Source organism: Argentina silus (genome assembly GCF_951799395.1).
Source record: "Argentina silus genome assembly, chromosome: 12".
Classification (NCBI taxonomy): Eukaryota; Metazoa; Chordata; class Actinopteri; order Argentiniformes; family Argentinidae; genus Argentina; species Argentina silus.
The window spans coordinates 15722716-15738263 of record NC_139666.1 but is presented as its reverse complement, the minus strand read 5'-3'; the positions used below and the strand labels follow the sequence as shown (position 1 = coordinate 15738263).

The window sequence follows — 15548 nt, the reverse complement described above, 5'->3', positions numbered from 1 at the left end:
TTTTCTGCCCTGACCAAAAGAGTTCATTCTACTGGGTTAGGAAGGGGTAGAGAGAGTGTGTGTGTGTGTGTGTGTGTGTGTATGTGTGTGTGTGTGTGTGTGTGTGTGTGTGTGTGTGTGTGAGTGGGTGTGGGTGTGTGTAAGTGTGTGTGTGTGTGTGTAGAGAAATCAAACAGTGCTGACGTCAAAGGCAGGATGCTCTAACTGTCTGGGTCGACCACAGAGCGAGTTGCCATGTAATTAGGTTCACATGTAAATACATGGCAGGTTGTATGGGAAGCAAAGCCATAAAACTATAGTCAGATCCAGATGCTCTATATTTAACTCCTGGTCCATTTTCAGCCGTAACACTGTAATCAGATAATTGTTAGAAATGTGAGTGACGCAGGATGGCGAGAGGAAGGGAAACCACAACCAGGCCTTGAGCTGTATCTGTCAGTGACACAGCAGAGAGAATAGGGTTGGTGGAAGGAAAATAGCCCTCAAAATACTTTCTCTACTTTTCATAAAGAAACCCCCCCACAGAGAAAATGGCCAACCTTCTCATAAAACAACAAGAGAAAGAATGAGATGCGTTGCATTTTGAAATGCGATGGCAGAGAACATTGGTCTCGATGGGTAATTTAATCCAATGTAGGTGATAAGGACCTATTAATGCTAATGAAGTCTGGGCTATTTGCAGTTTGGGTAGCCTACTTGGTTTGAGGTTATCTTACATAACTTCATGCCTAACGAGGGACATGTGGTTGGAGATGGTTTGAAAGGCTGTGATTATTTCCATCCTGTTACTAAGTCTAAATCCTCCCTCAATGTGACTGTGGAGGAGTAGATCTGTGAGAGGGGGGGGGACTGCAGAGCAGAGGGACTGACATACAAAGCCTGAATATAGGACTCAGAATGAGCCCAAGACCCACAGGAATACTCTGATGTTCTAGTTAACACCTCCCCACACACACACACACTTTCCCCTTCCTCCACAAGTACACTCAAAATCCCCAATCTTCTCAAAAACACCAGCAGCTAGCCTTCCTGCCCCCCCCCCCAAACACACACACACACGCACACACAATATCTTTCCCTGCCAACCTTGTTCAACACCTCCCACCATAACACACATACAAAAATACCACCACCATCCATTATTTATCTCAAAGAAAAATAGCTATAATTAAAATGAACAAACAAAACATAACAGAATACTGTTCACACCAATTAGCCAAATCCGTAATGGTGCAGACGTTCAGGACCTGTTTCCATGGAAACAATGGACACCTGTTTTCTTTCCAGGGGTAAGTGGGAGAGTGAGCTAGAGGTGAAAACGGGTGGGTGGGGGGGGGGGGCAGGTGGGAGGGGTGAGCGAGAGGAGAGGTTGGGGGGGAGGGGTGGTAGACGTTACTCCACCTTGCAATCTGATTTTTGTTCTTCAACATCATTCAGCTGTTGGTCACCTGATGGTTGTTTTCAATGGGAGAGGAGAAGGAGGGATGCTAAATCTGTCTGAGCCTTTCTTGTCTTATTCCCCCTGACCATTAATCACCACAATGTTTCACATAGTGAGCTATACACCCAAAGCCACTGCTCATGAGAAAGAGTGAACAGATAACACGATGGGAGACATACAATATCTTTGGTCTCCACTAGCATTGGGAATACACATCACAGAGCCCTGTGGCTCATTTCTTAATCTCCTTTTTAATTACAAAGCCACTTAGAGCAACACAAGCACACACTTTGACCTCCCGCACAGCCCTCATGTAAATGAGACTATTCAATCAACATCTGGGATAAGAGCTGAAAGAAACACAAACATTCTTCCTCATTCTTCCGCAGCGAGAAAGCATGTTCCAATCAACATGCAATGAATTTTCCTTTTTTCTTTCACACTGTACAAATGAATTTGTTTTTATAATATTTTACTCGAAATGTTCATTCTTGCCGCACAAGATGATCTTCTTTTCACTGGTAACAGGGTTTGATTGAATAGCGCTGGGATCTACTGTATAATCTGGAGTCCTGGGACAGGAAGAGGGATCTGAGGCTCTTCCTGAGGGAATCTCGTCTGCTAATGAGGACCTGGTCTCCACAGTAACCGGAATCCTTGGGCAGGGTCTATGGCTGTGTGTTTCAATACATCCCCATGGATCAACGGCCATCAGCTGACTGGATTAGAAAACATCCTCATGGAGTGGTATCAAGTCGGAAAATCCCGCTGGTCATTTCACCAAGATACTCTCATATATCCCTATCACACAGAACGACCAAGCAGAAAACCCAGTGCAAAAAAACCATCCTCTTTTCATATCAGGATAAGACACGTTAGAAAACGCAGATTCAACACAAAGAAAAGGTCATGATGTTGTCAAAACGGACTCGAAATAGGCAAAAACACAACATCCATGACAGGGGAGGAATGGTTTACCTGGTCAATGTAGAAGGCGGTGCCTGCTCGTATCTCTCTCCTCTGTTTGAGATCTGTCTCTGTCGTGTCCCTGGAGAGAGCCACGTACTCCACCTCACGCTTGGTCAGCTCCTGAGGAACCAGAGGCCACACTGCTTCAGAACACAGCACCGGTGACGTCACTTTGCAATAACGGAATAAATGGGTACAGCATACAGTTCACTTTTCTAAAACCATCAACTCCATAAGAGTGTACTCTGATGTGACGACACACTGGATATTGGTATGTAGGTGAAAGGTCACAGTTAAGGCGTCGAGGAAATTAGAATAAATATGATTACTACTCAAAACAGAATGTGACCACTAGTAATTTCACCAAGTACTGCTTTGTGAATGATCATTGCAGGGGACCAGTGTGTGTGTGTGTCTGTGTGTGTGTGTGTGTGTTTTGTGTGTATGTGAGAGGGTGTGTGTATGTGTGTGTCCAGGTTCACTCACCAGGTACTGCATAGCGATAGAGCGTCTCATGGGTCCTGGGGGGCCTATGAGGAACACATCCTGTCCCAGCAGGTCCTTCTGCATGATCCATCGTAGGTGCTGAGCCACAGCCTGGGGCAGAGACTCCAATACTAACACACACACACACACACACACACACACACACACACACACACAGACAGACAGACAGACACACAGACACACAGACACACAGACACACACACACACACACACACACACACAGTCAATATGTATCTAACTGAACACAGACAATCAGCCAGTGTACCGCTCACATATATATGCAAGCATAAATGTAATTCCAGTGTTATTTTGTTAGGCTAAGACAGAATGGCAGACATAGCATTGTTAATCAAGACACAGTTAGACATTCGTATTGAGGCTGGACCCTTTCTCCATTGATACATACTGTGTTTGGTGGGGACAAGCTCTGGATTCCGTGGTGTTTTGAGCTGGTAGGAGATTTCTCCAATCTTTACTATGTCACCTGAGAGAAATGGATGGAAGCTGTAGTTTACAGAGAAAGAGTGATCCTAGCAGCACTAAAATGATTGCTTGACGCAGACATTCTGACACACTACACACTGGCACTTGTTCTACAGTATGAGGGTAAGGACTTTTTGTATAATATAGGCTGGAATTTGCTCACCTACAAGAAGGTCATACAAGCTGATATTGAAATGTCATAGGTTGGAGGAATGTTATGAGACCCACAATAGAATTCTGATCATATGATGAGACCGGCTATATAATTCAGTTGTTAATCCCAAACCACTGGTCTAAGGGTCAGTTTTGAGTTTTCACCCATGCTTCATGTTTAGGATTTTGAGAGGCAAATAGTGAGCAACTTCTACCCGAAATGTAAGAATGAGTAGACAGTTATTCCAGTGCAAAGCTGGTGTGGTGGTGGTGGTCAGACAGACAGACAGACAGACAGACAACCTGCGATTTACAGTGCATTCGGATAGTATTCAGACTTTTTCCACATTTTGTTATGTTACAGCCTTATTCTAAACTGGATTCAAAAAAAAAAATTCTCATCAATCTACACACAATACCCCATAATGACAAAGCGAAAACAGGTTTTTTAGAAATTAAAAATTTAAAAAATCACATTTACATAAGTATTCAGACCCTTTGCTATGACAATCGAAATTGAGCTCAGGCACATCCTGTTTCCATTGATCATCCTTGAGATGTTTCTACGACTTGATTGGAGTCCACCTGTGGTAAATTAAATTGATTGGACATGATTTGGAACGGCACACACCTGTCTATATAAGGTCCAACAGTGACAGTGCATGTCAGAGCAAAAACCAGGCCATGAGGTTGAAGGAAATGTCCGTAGACCTCTGAGACAGGATTGTGTTGAGGAACAGATCTGGGGAAGGGTACAAAAAAATGTCTGCAGTATTGAAGGTCCCCAAGCATGGTGGTGGCAGCATCACACTGTGGGGATGTTTTTCAGCGGCAGGGACTGGGAGACTAGTCAGGATCAAGGGAAAGATGAATGGAGCAAAGTACAGAGAGACTCTTGATGAGAACCTGCTCCAGAGCGCTCAGGACCTCAGACTGTGGCGAAGGTTCACCTTCCAACAGGACAACAACTCTAGGCACACAGCCAAGACAACGCAGGAGTGTCTTCGGGACAAGTTTCTGAATGTCCTTGAGTGGCCCAGCCAGAGCCCGGACTTGAACCCAATCAAACATCTCTGGAGAGACCTGAAAATAGTTGTGCACCGACACTCCCCATCCAACCTAACAGAGCTTGAGATGATCTGCAGAGAAGGGGAGAAACTCCCCAAATACAGGTGTGCCAAGCTTGTAGTGTCATACCCAAGAAGACTTGAGGCTGTAATCGCTGCCAAAGGTGCTTCAACAAAGTACTGAGTAATGGGTCTGAATACTTATGTAAATGTGATTTCAGTTTTTTATTTTTTATAAATTGGCAAACATTTCTAAACCTGTTTTGGCTTTGTCATTATGGGGTATTGTGTGTAGATTGAGAGGGGGGGGGGGGTAATTTAATCCATTTTAGAATAAGGCTGTAACAACAAAATGTGGAAAAAGTGAAGGGGTCTGAATACTTTCCGAATGCACTGTATACTGCTGTCTTGACAGTTAGCCTGAAGCGTCACATGAGCGCTAGCTACATAGCTAACTTGCCAGCCAGTTACATCATGCTGGTGGCAGTAGCTACTGTATTTCTCTACACAGGCAAATTACTTGTGAATAAGAACACATCGAGGACCTTTATAAAATGTTGGATTGGAAATGGTAGTGGTACGTATAAGGTCAGTTACCTGATGACGTGTTGAGGAGTTTGACCTCATGAGTTTTCCATGTCCACCCGCCTTTGCTCAGGACAGGTCCAAAAATATTCCTCATTCTCCTCACAGCGACAGCCGCAGCCGTGCCTCTGCATAATATCTGGGAATGCATTTTTAAATACTAACTATAGTAAGAATGGTCTTGACACACAATACACTCACTAGAGGCTTTCTATTGCTTCGATTCCGTCATGCTGTTTCATAAATTTCTGCCGACAAACTCCTGCAGTACTAGGGGGAAGATAACAAACGAGGGACAAACGTTGTCCGTTCTCAATGTCTTCCGTTCGAATATGATTTCTCTGTATTTATGTTCCCGCTGTTGAAAAGCAGCATCACACAGTTCTAACGAAAGAGATTATGATCACAGAAAGATGAAAGATAGTCAGTGACCTAACACCTATTTCATGACAGCCCTGCATGACATTTGACTGAGTGACATGTATTTGAAGCTAATAAATTCATGGTTGAAGTAAACTATCGGACTTGCGGCTTTTTTTTATATAGGCCTATCTCATGCATTGTTGAATCAGCATTCCTCCTTGCAGGTTCAGGGTATACAAACCTCCAAATGTATTAAGACATTGAATGTAAGCTTATTAAGTACATATCGATTTGTAATCTTTGGAGGTATTGGGAGGGTATAGAACATGTATTATCAATGTAGGAGGTGAGGGAAGAAGAGTGGGGTCTTTAAGTAATGGCCTACATATTGATCACTTAATTTTGGTCTGAATAATTGAAAACTGAAAATCTATTAAAAATAATGGAAGCAATCATGAGCAGAATACAAAGTATGGAAGTACTGAGGCCAATCCTAGCAAATACTTGAATAGGGCATTTTTCCTGCTATGTTCACACAAACGTATTACCTGCATTTTACAAGTAGGCCTAATGTGAAAAGGTATTGAAGCAGTTAAGTTGCTGGAGACGAACCTGCATTTTCACTTTCACAAAGAAGCCTGTATGCCCTACTTTGCAAAAGCAGGGACATGCAGACAAGGTCCTCTAGTGAAAGTGGTCTCAGACAGATTTGAAACCTGACTGAATCAAACCCAGGTCTCCTGCTCTCCACACATCTGCCTTAGACAGCAAAGCTAAATCATAGGCATAGGGAGCTAATGCAAGTGTTTCAGGCAAGGCTACATTGGAGTGGTTCAGACACCTCTGCTTCACCACCTCTTTGACCTCACCAAACACCTGTCTTGGACCTCTAAGTTGTAGAAATTGGCTCGGGGAGCTAATGCAAGTGTTCAGGTCTCTGTGGTTCTAAACCACCTCTGCTACATATTCATGACTGACTTTTGCTAGTTCATTTGCATGGTTAATGGAATATAATGTAATTGGATTTGGCGTGGCTCTTGTCTGTGGACAAGACATATAAGAAGCCTTATTATGAAATGACTGTTGTCTGTGTGTTAGCCATGAAATACCCATACAGCCATGAAACATGACTTAAATTATGTTTGTGTAGCGTACTGAACGAAGACCAAAATCCTTTAGTCCGTATTTCATGGCTACCCACCATCTATGCATGGACATTTTACTTCTATTTACAGGACCACAATATGTATCATTAAAATAAATAATATTCAAATAATTATAACAATTATTTCAATATGTATCTGGATCATTTAAAACAACTACATTTGTGCTCTATGAAACAGTTGAAAGGTCGTCCTATGATTCCACACATCCTCAGTGATAAGATAAGATAGGACAACGCGTATTATGCGATCGAGTGCCTTCAGATCGATTACGTCATGGACTACTGCTCCTGAGTTCTCCGGGTACTCCCCGCCGCGCGGGTTTGACATTTATCACGTGGCGACTATAGGCTCAGCCCTTGAAAGAGTAGCGAGGGAGCTGAACATTGGAGTGGAGGGGGTAATAGCTCGGCAAAGCGAAATACCTCGTTCAGGACCTCAAACCATATGCCCGATTTTACGCCATCAAGACAGTCCTAAATTCATTCAACATTCCTTGATTCGTTTTCCGGAGCAGAAAAAGCGCACTAGGAATATGGAAGATGTCTACCATTACACTCGCAGCCCTGCCTGGGAAGAACTGGTCAGTATTTAATACTAAGGCTTTTTAACAAAGGATAGTTATAGGTGAAACATGAGACACAATGCCAATGCTATTCCAAGAAGGAACTCCTACGCTTTTCTCCCAATCTTAAATCACATGCTTTATTCAATCATCTTTTTGGGAAAATCGGTCGACTTTAATTGTCGGCACATCCAACAGGAATGATTCTGGTGTGGAATTCTTATTTGAACTATTACTAGTAGTTAATGTGGTCATTATTACTGTTCAAATTAAACACTATATTATATAAGCTACTATATCTGAATGATTAATAAAAAAAAATATCCTCACTGTCAAGGTGAATATTTTGTTTCTTTTCGAGTGTGGTACACTCACACAGTGACTTTCAGAGGCTAATCTTGTTACGTTCCAGCAACACGGTAGCCATCCAGATAGCGGGAGTTTAGAGGAATGATCAGTCTATACAGTATCAGAGCAGCAATAACAATAGTGTTGATACATTTCCATTGTTGTAGGTTGAACGCCGCTGTGCTTCATTTACGGTATCATTACGGCTATCATTAGTCTTCCAGAGTCTAGTCTACAATGTGTACAATAGCTATGAACACAGATTTAGGAATATTAGGCATGAGTACTGTAGTATTTTTCATGACAATTAAATAGGCATACATGTAGCCTAAACACATTGATGCTTTTTTGTTTTCAGTACTGGCAGCTTAAAACGTAAAAAGTCATAGTCCATTTCTTAGATTTTTTTCTCCATAAGTTTATCGAGATCGATGAAACCTACAAGTGACAGTAATGCACTGGATTGCTTCTGTTATACAACCGCTAGGGTCTGCCACGGCGATGTCCACCGGTTGTTGGGTGATTGAGGCAGCCGAGGCGGTCTCTAGCCTCAGTCTGGTCTAGGCATGTAGGTTGAAACCATAAACACATCCTGGACCAGACTCTAGTAAACCCACCGAGCCGAGGCATGCTAGATCCCCATGCGTCTAACAGCCCACGTATGTTCTCGGATACATTTACTGTCCCTATAGCGCTGATTAGTAGAGAGAGACGGTGAAAGATGACGGCAAAGAAAGCCACTTTCCAGCCGCTGTCCAGCTCTCGCATCCCAGAGAGGAAGGGAGCGGCTGACCGGGTGAAGGCTAACCCGGAGTGGTCTTATCCTTCCCCGCAACAGGAGCCGGAGAAAGGGCCTTCGTCCGCGGCGGGGATTCATGCTCATGTCGTGGGGGCCGCCGGGGGTTCAGTAGCCGTGGATGAGTCGTCTGACAGCGAGGGAGAGCAAGAAGGCCCCCAGAAACTCATCAGGAAAGTGTCGACCTCCGGCCAGATCAGGAGCAAGGTACAGTAAGACTCGCCTGTCCGTTATGGTGCCCATGCACGATACAGTTAGTGCTCTGTATTGGAGATAGACTACAGTATTGTAATTGCATGATTTTTTTTTTTTTAAAGGATATTCAAATATTGTATATATTACAATAAAACCTGTCGCTTATGGGGAGAAAGACATCATGACCAAGTCGACCGGCTTGACAATAAGCAAGCATGATTCAAACTGTCAAAACAGCGAGTTCATATATTATGTTATAACATAGGCTATAACTTTATGTTACAACATATAACTCCCATATCATATAAGTCCAACACATAACTTATTATGTTATAACCTACGTGATATTATATGTTTTAGGCCCCTATATGTGGGTTTAAATGTTTTGCAGCAGCGTAGAATCTACTGAAAATAAGCACATGTGTATGGCTTTATTTTGGGGATTAAGAAAAAACATAATCCATGTGACTGCTGATGGTATACTGATCTCAAATAGTTTTTTTATGACCACTAGTTACCTAAAAGAGCGTAAAGATAAAAGTCTCTAAAGTCGGAGGATGCTGTTGTTCCACCCTCCTGGCAGACGGACACCTTAGCTGTCCTGGCCCACTTTACCACACTGTAAATGAGTTAATCTCCTCCAAGCAGAAATGATCCACTCAATTATTGACTGGTGGCCACTCCACCCTCTCTACATAATTAAGCAGGAGGGTATATTTAGACATGGGACTCTGGCTTGGCCACAGGTCTGCTTGGTCTGTCATGGTAATTAGCAGACAATAATAGACTTCATGTGAAGTAGGTAAGTAGTGTTACATGAAGCGCATCTGTGGCATATTGAATAGGATGCAGCCAAGGGTTATGTTGCAAAAACAAAAGTTCAACACAGAACTGACGATTCCATATTCTGCATATCAGTCCTCTCCATTACTGGCCTATATTTTCTATTTGAATATTCTGTTCTGTCGTTTTCTGTTGTTGACAAGGCAGTTACCTGTCAGTTCACCTGTTGCTCCTGAAGTTAGTTTGCATGGTTTTACAGGCACAGTGATAGGATGTGAAATGTATAACTGGATGTGTGTATTTTGTACTGACTTGACATGAGTCAAGGTAAAGTAGTAAGGAGATGATGTCATGCGTGTTGTTCCAACCAGAACTGCAATATGTACAGTTTTCCAAAGGGATCTTGATGACATTGCCTGAATGTGGCTGCAGTTAGTTTTAATAGACGGAACAAACAGAGAATGATAGATGCACAGAGTGAATGTCAGCGAGCGAAAAAGATAATGAAGAGAGACTGTGTACTAATAGAGTACAATACAGCAGTATACAGTATGTCTCTGTGTCTTTTGGGATCTGTCCCTGTGTGTGTGTGTGTGTGTGTGTGTGTGTGTGTGTGTGTGTGTGTGTGTGTGTGTGTGTGTGTGTGTGTGTGTGTGTGTGTGTGTGGGTGGGTGGGTGTGTGTGGGTGGGTGTGTGTGGGTGTGTGCGTGCGCGTGTGTGCATGTGTGTGTGTGTGTGTGTGTGTGTGTGTGTGTGTGTGTGTGTGTGTGTGTGTGTGTGTGTGTATGTGCGTGTGCGTGTGTGTGTATGTATGTGTAGAGGGGCACTAATGGACCATGCAAGCTCTGAGTGTTGTTCCACCTGGTTGTTTGCTCACCCCCGGCCCGTGGTGTGTGTTTGCCCACCCGGTGCAGGCTCATCACTGTGTCTGTGTCCGTCCCATCTCCACCCGCCATTTCTCTGGTTGCCGGGGAAAACCACATCTCTCCCCCCTGATTTGCTGGTTCCATGGCAACGCTGCCTGAAGAAGACCTGGTTGGGTGGTGACAGGTTGGGCCATGTGTCTGTTGCTGTGTATGGTAAAGCCAGCTACAGTGTATCCTACTAGTAATACAGTTTGATAGTATTAAGCGACTGACTTAAAGGTAGAAACATATATCTATATCTATGCGTGTGACCTATACAGGAATCAAACCCACAACTCAGTTTTTTCCATCACCATGCTCAAAACAACTGAACCATCAGAGCCATTCTCTTCCCCGTCTAACTTACTTGGTACAGTATGTGTTACTGGTCTGTGTATGGAGAGAGTTCAGCCAAGCCTTTATTTCTGCCATCGACTTGGTCTCTGTAGGCTACTTGCTCCATGGCAACCAGCAGCCATATCTGCATCTACTGTATCTAACGGCCACAGGGAGAAAAGCCCAGAACAGACACACACACACACACACACACACACACACACACACACACACACACACACACACACACACACACACACACACACACTGGAACAGGGAAACGCTGGACAGCAGAGCACCTGAGGCTGAGTCCGCCAGAAAGCCAGCAAGAGGGCTTGCTCTGCCTTGTCACTACTCACTGTTATTTAATCAGACATCTAGACGATCATTGTAACCATACAACTCATATTACCTGAACAGTAAAGTATTGATTGGAGTGAATAACACTGATTGTTAAAGAATTGCACGGAGATGAACAGTGATTATGATCTGTCCGTTTCTGCTGTAATAATAATAAGTATCGTCTTCCCCAGCCTGATGCTCTGAGAGTGAGCTGGTGCCTGACTGTCCCCTGTCTCATAGGCAGTAATGGGATTTAGCCTTGCACTGAGGGAATCTGATACTCTAGCATACTGCCATTAGGAACACTGTCATTCCGCGCGTGTGCGTGCGTGTGCGTGCGTGTGTGTCCGTGTGTGTGTGTGTGTGTGTGTGTGTCTGTGGGGAGTAATGGGATTGATAGAATCTGATACTGCTATTAGAAACACTGTCATTCATCTGTTCCATACTGCACTGTGGCTGAGACTGAGCGTAGTCCTCTGTTGAGTTCTATATATCTTATGCTGGGATTCTAAAACACCATGCACAGACTCTCACACACCCCTCCTTTCTTGGGCCATGCCACTCCTGGAGCCTGTAAACATGTGATTGATCTGTGATTGATGACTCTGTATGATAAGAACCAGAGCCTGCAGCTTTCTCTCAGTGACTTGAACTGCTCCTACTCCATCTGCCAGCCACTGACAGACACACATAAGCCTGGGGATTGGGATGGGGGGGGGGGGGAGAGCGGGGGGGGATCATCACCTCACCTCTTCATTACCTTTCTGGAGGAGGGACCTTCAGGGAGAAGACTGTAGTATAGCCTCCTTCTCTAACCTGACAGAGACAGAGATCCAGAGGGAGGTGATGTTAGCCCTCGCCCTCATCTCCTCTGACCCACAAAACAAACATACAACTGGGGATAAAATCAGGAGTGCAGAGCAGAGCAGAGCACTAACAACACATAAAAGCCCATAACTAACCCTGTGTGGCTGCTGTGTGAACTGGCATCTGTATGGCATAAATCAGCGGTAGTTGGAATAAGGAATGAACTGTTGATGATTGGAGGCGTATGGAGAGAGAGCTTGTGCCTAGGAATCTGTCTACGGAGACAGGATCTCATTCACCTCCATTAGGCAGTTATCTTGGCTAAGAGAAGAGCTATTGTGAAAGTCAGGACAAATGTGTCTTTTAGAGAGTGGCTCTCCTCCTCTCTCCTCCTCTCTGCTCCTCTCTGCTCCTCTCTCCTCCTCTCTGCTCCTCTCTCCTCCTCTCTCCTCCTCTCTGCTCCTCTCTCCCACTCCTTCCTCTCTCTCTCGGCCTGCCTCAGCGCAATCTTTCACTGGGAGTTTATTGTGCCGTTGTCCTCTCTCTTTTCATCCTCCTCTTCCTCCTCTCTTCTCCTCACCTCCTCCTCCACAGTATTGTCTACGGTGTCTCTGTCCTCTCTCCTCCCCGCTCCCCCGCCCTCCAGCTGTCCTTGTGGGGGTTAATTGTAACCCTGTGGTCTCTATCTCCCACTCACACCACGCCTCGGTGTCACTGGCAACAGGGAAATTACACACTAACCGTTGACATGGTGTAATTCCTAAACATGTTTAGACCTCAACGTAACGTTTCAGAGAGAGGTGTATTTTTAAATCTGTAGAGTATTATAATGGGTGTTTGAGAAGTTGCTATTGAGTTTAAGCATGTTCTCTACTGAAATATTTAGTTCTCTCTCTGGAACGGAAGAGAACAGCATTCATCACTCAGATGGTGAAAATATTGAAATATTAATTTATATGATTGATAATTTATCAATATTAACTAATTGCGTGGAAGTGTGGAGGCTGTTTTGCAGACATATTCAGGCTTTGGCACTGAGATTCTTGTGTGTTGGTTGAATATGTACAGTCTAAAGAACTTGTTTGTTGTGGGAATAATGTGCAGTGATGCTGTGTGTGTGTGTGTGTGTGTGTGTGTGTGTGTGTGTGTGTGTGTGTGTGTGTGTGTGTGTGTGTGTGTGTGTGTGTGTGTGAGATGGTTGACCATGGGCGCTGTAGGCTGGTGGCCCCAGATTAAAGGTGAGCTGCTGTGTTGGCAGGAGTGACGGGGAGATGAAGGATGGGTCTTGGCTCTGAGCTCTGATAGGGCACAGTCTGTGACATATGCCCAGTAGCCATCTCCTCAGGCCACACGATGATCTATTCTGTTTTACTACAAAGAGAGATATGGCTGGGCTTAGGATTCATTTACAATATTTATTGCTCTCTCTCTCTGTCTCACTCCTTTTTTCACTGTCAAATTCAAATGAATTGAACTGGTTGAACCGCAAACGGGTTGTTATTACCATGTGTGGTAAGCAGCTCCATGCTCTGTTCTCTAGGCCCAGCTCTGGTCTCTGTCCCCCAGCAGGGTGTCTCTCTCTGGGTCAGTGACTTTGGGAGGCCTCCCTGTGGCTCTCTGGAGCCCTGGAGCACAGGATTAGCAGGATAACAGCAGTGGCCGATTATTATCATAGAGACAAAGGAGAGAAAGAGATGCTCTTCACACTCATCTCCTCTTCAGTGGTAGAGATGTTTTTTTTTGTTGTGCAATACTCTACCAATACGTTTGCTCAACTTTCTTTGGGTCTGGGTCTAGGGGCTGGTCATGTCCTGATTGTAGCCTGTAACAGGAGACTGGTTCTGGGGTTAGTCAGTTAGTCATGTCCTGCCTGTAGCTGCTGCATATCAGGGGGCAGGGCTGGATATCCTCGGGGACAGGATGCAGGCCTGCTCTCTTCATTTGCTCTCTCTCTCTCTCTCTCTCTCTCTCTCTCTCTCTCTCTCTCTCTCTCTCTCTCTCTCTCAGGGAACTCCTGCTTCGTTCTTATCCCCAACACAGCTGCTAGGCTCGTTGGAGCTGGGCCTTTGTCCATTGTGTGTGTGTGTGTGTGTGTGTGTGTGAGTGTGTGAGTGTGTGTGTGTGTGTGTGTGTGTGTGTGTGTGTGTGTGTGTGTGTGTGTGTGTGTGTGTCAGTAGTCAGGGAGAGGTGTGGGTGTACAGTACACGCTGGTAGGGTTACTCAGTTCTGTCTGGCACAGTCCTGCTCTCCCTCTCACAGTTTAGTGGAGAAACATGCTATTAATAGATCGCTTCTGGCCCACTTGGCAACAGGAAGGAGCTGAAGACAAGGAGAGGAACTATGGAGGCCAAGGAGGGACAAACTAGAAAATAGAATGTCAAACTAGAGCAAGGTAACTTTTTTTTTCTCTGGCCTGGCAGAAAAAAAAGTTCCAACTTCTGACTCAAAGTTCACAGCTGCAGTAGAGGGAACATGTGCAGGAGCGTTTTGCGCTCCACAACCCCTTGTCCTCTACATTTTCTACCTCCTCCTTAATCCAGAGAGATATAGAGCTATGATGACCTATTTTCAAGAAGACAGCCATAGAACCTCTGCAAAAACCCTGCATTGATATCAATCAGAGATTCACACAGAAGGTTGAGTCAGGCTTGTACGTGCAGTACAGTGTAAGTGCCTTTATAAGGGTTCTCATTACATTTACGATCATTTAAAAGACTACAAACAATAACAGAACGACTTAATACTACATAAAATACACCCAAGGCTCATTCACAGTTGGCCCACAGCTGAATGGCAGCCCAGCGGTTTCCAGTTAAAAACAGTCTGTTGAAGAGATACATCTCTATTGAAGAACATATGGCAACTTGTGCCAACTTGTGTCAGTAGTGTACTCCAATGATGTACACTCTGTAGTACATCCAGTATGATGTGTAAAGGGTGGTTGTGGTAACGTTCCCCCCCTGCTCCTTGGCCCTCTACCCCAGACAGGTACCTGTTGGAAGAATCCTTACATCTGCCACTAAACGGACAAGTTTCTGTGTTGTGACCTGTTTTACCAGTCATGTACAGTAGTGTGGTGCAGTAGAACGGTGTGGTTGTGGAGGCGTCCTCCTCCTGGTCCCTGTCTCTCTCCCAGTCATGCGGCCCTCATGATGCTTCTCAGTCAGCCCTGTGTTCCCAGACCTCTGATTGGATTAGCCACAGGGCCTGCTGATTGGACAGTGTGTCCGTGTGTGGACAGTAGCTTCTGAACTTTGAGGAGGTGAGGATCAAGTTCTGAGAAGTAGAGTAAAACTGTGTGCGTGTGTGTGTGTGTTGTGTGTGTGTGTGTGTGTGTGTGTGTGTGTGTGTGTGTGTGTGTGTGTGTGTGTGTGTGTGTGTGTGTGTGTGTGTGTGTGTGTGTGTATGTCTGTGTGTGTGTGTGGCTGCCAGGCATACAAGCTGGATCCTGATCGCAGCAAAGATAAATCAAGCAGAAGTGTCCAGACCGCTTCTTGCCTTCCTACCTACAGTACCCTACCCCACAGGCGGTTTAAATGAGGAGATGACTTCATACGCTATGCCTGTCCCTTGGTATTTCAACCCTCACGCTTAAGGTCTTTGATTGTCGTCACAGGCAAGCAGCTGATGCCTTATAGGGTAGTTAATATTGTGTTATTTCACCTTAATCCAGGGGTGGAATTTAGGCTTTAAACTGTGCTACGCAAAGGGAAGGAATTAACATCTGAAGCATGTAAACA

At 44.7% G+C, this 15548-nt stretch overlaps 2 protein-coding genes across 2 annotated transcripts in view; one reads left to right on the top strand and one right to left on the bottom strand.

The window, feature by feature from the left end:
* Positions 1 to 5396, bottom strand: part of vwa8 (von Willebrand factor A domain containing 8) — a 52217-nt gene extending 46821 nt beyond the window's left edge. The window contains exons 1-4 of the mRNA XM_083681446.1: positions 5218 to 5396; positions 3324 to 3401; positions 2897 to 3027; positions 2420 to 2530 (exon numbers count right to left, since the gene is read on the bottom strand). Of these exons, the coding sequence (XP_083537572.1) occupies positions 2420 to 2530; positions 2897 to 3027; positions 3324 to 3401; positions 5218 to 5356 (459 nt within the window). The 5' untranslated portion in view covers positions 5357 to 5396. The remainder of the gene's footprint in view (positions 1 to 2419; positions 2531 to 2896; positions 3028 to 3323; positions 3402 to 5217) is intronic.
* A 2969-nt stretch (positions 5397 to 8365) lies between these two features.
* The window catches only part of dgkh (diacylglycerol kinase, eta), a gene marked incomplete at its 5' end in the record, with an annotated part of 41378 nt that continues 34195 nt past the window's right edge, over positions 8366 to 15548 (top strand). The window contains one exon of the mRNA XM_083681344.1: positions 8366 to 8647. Within this exon, the coding sequence (XP_083537470.1) occupies positions 8366 to 8647 (282 nt within the window). The remainder of the gene's footprint in view (positions 8648 to 15548) is intronic.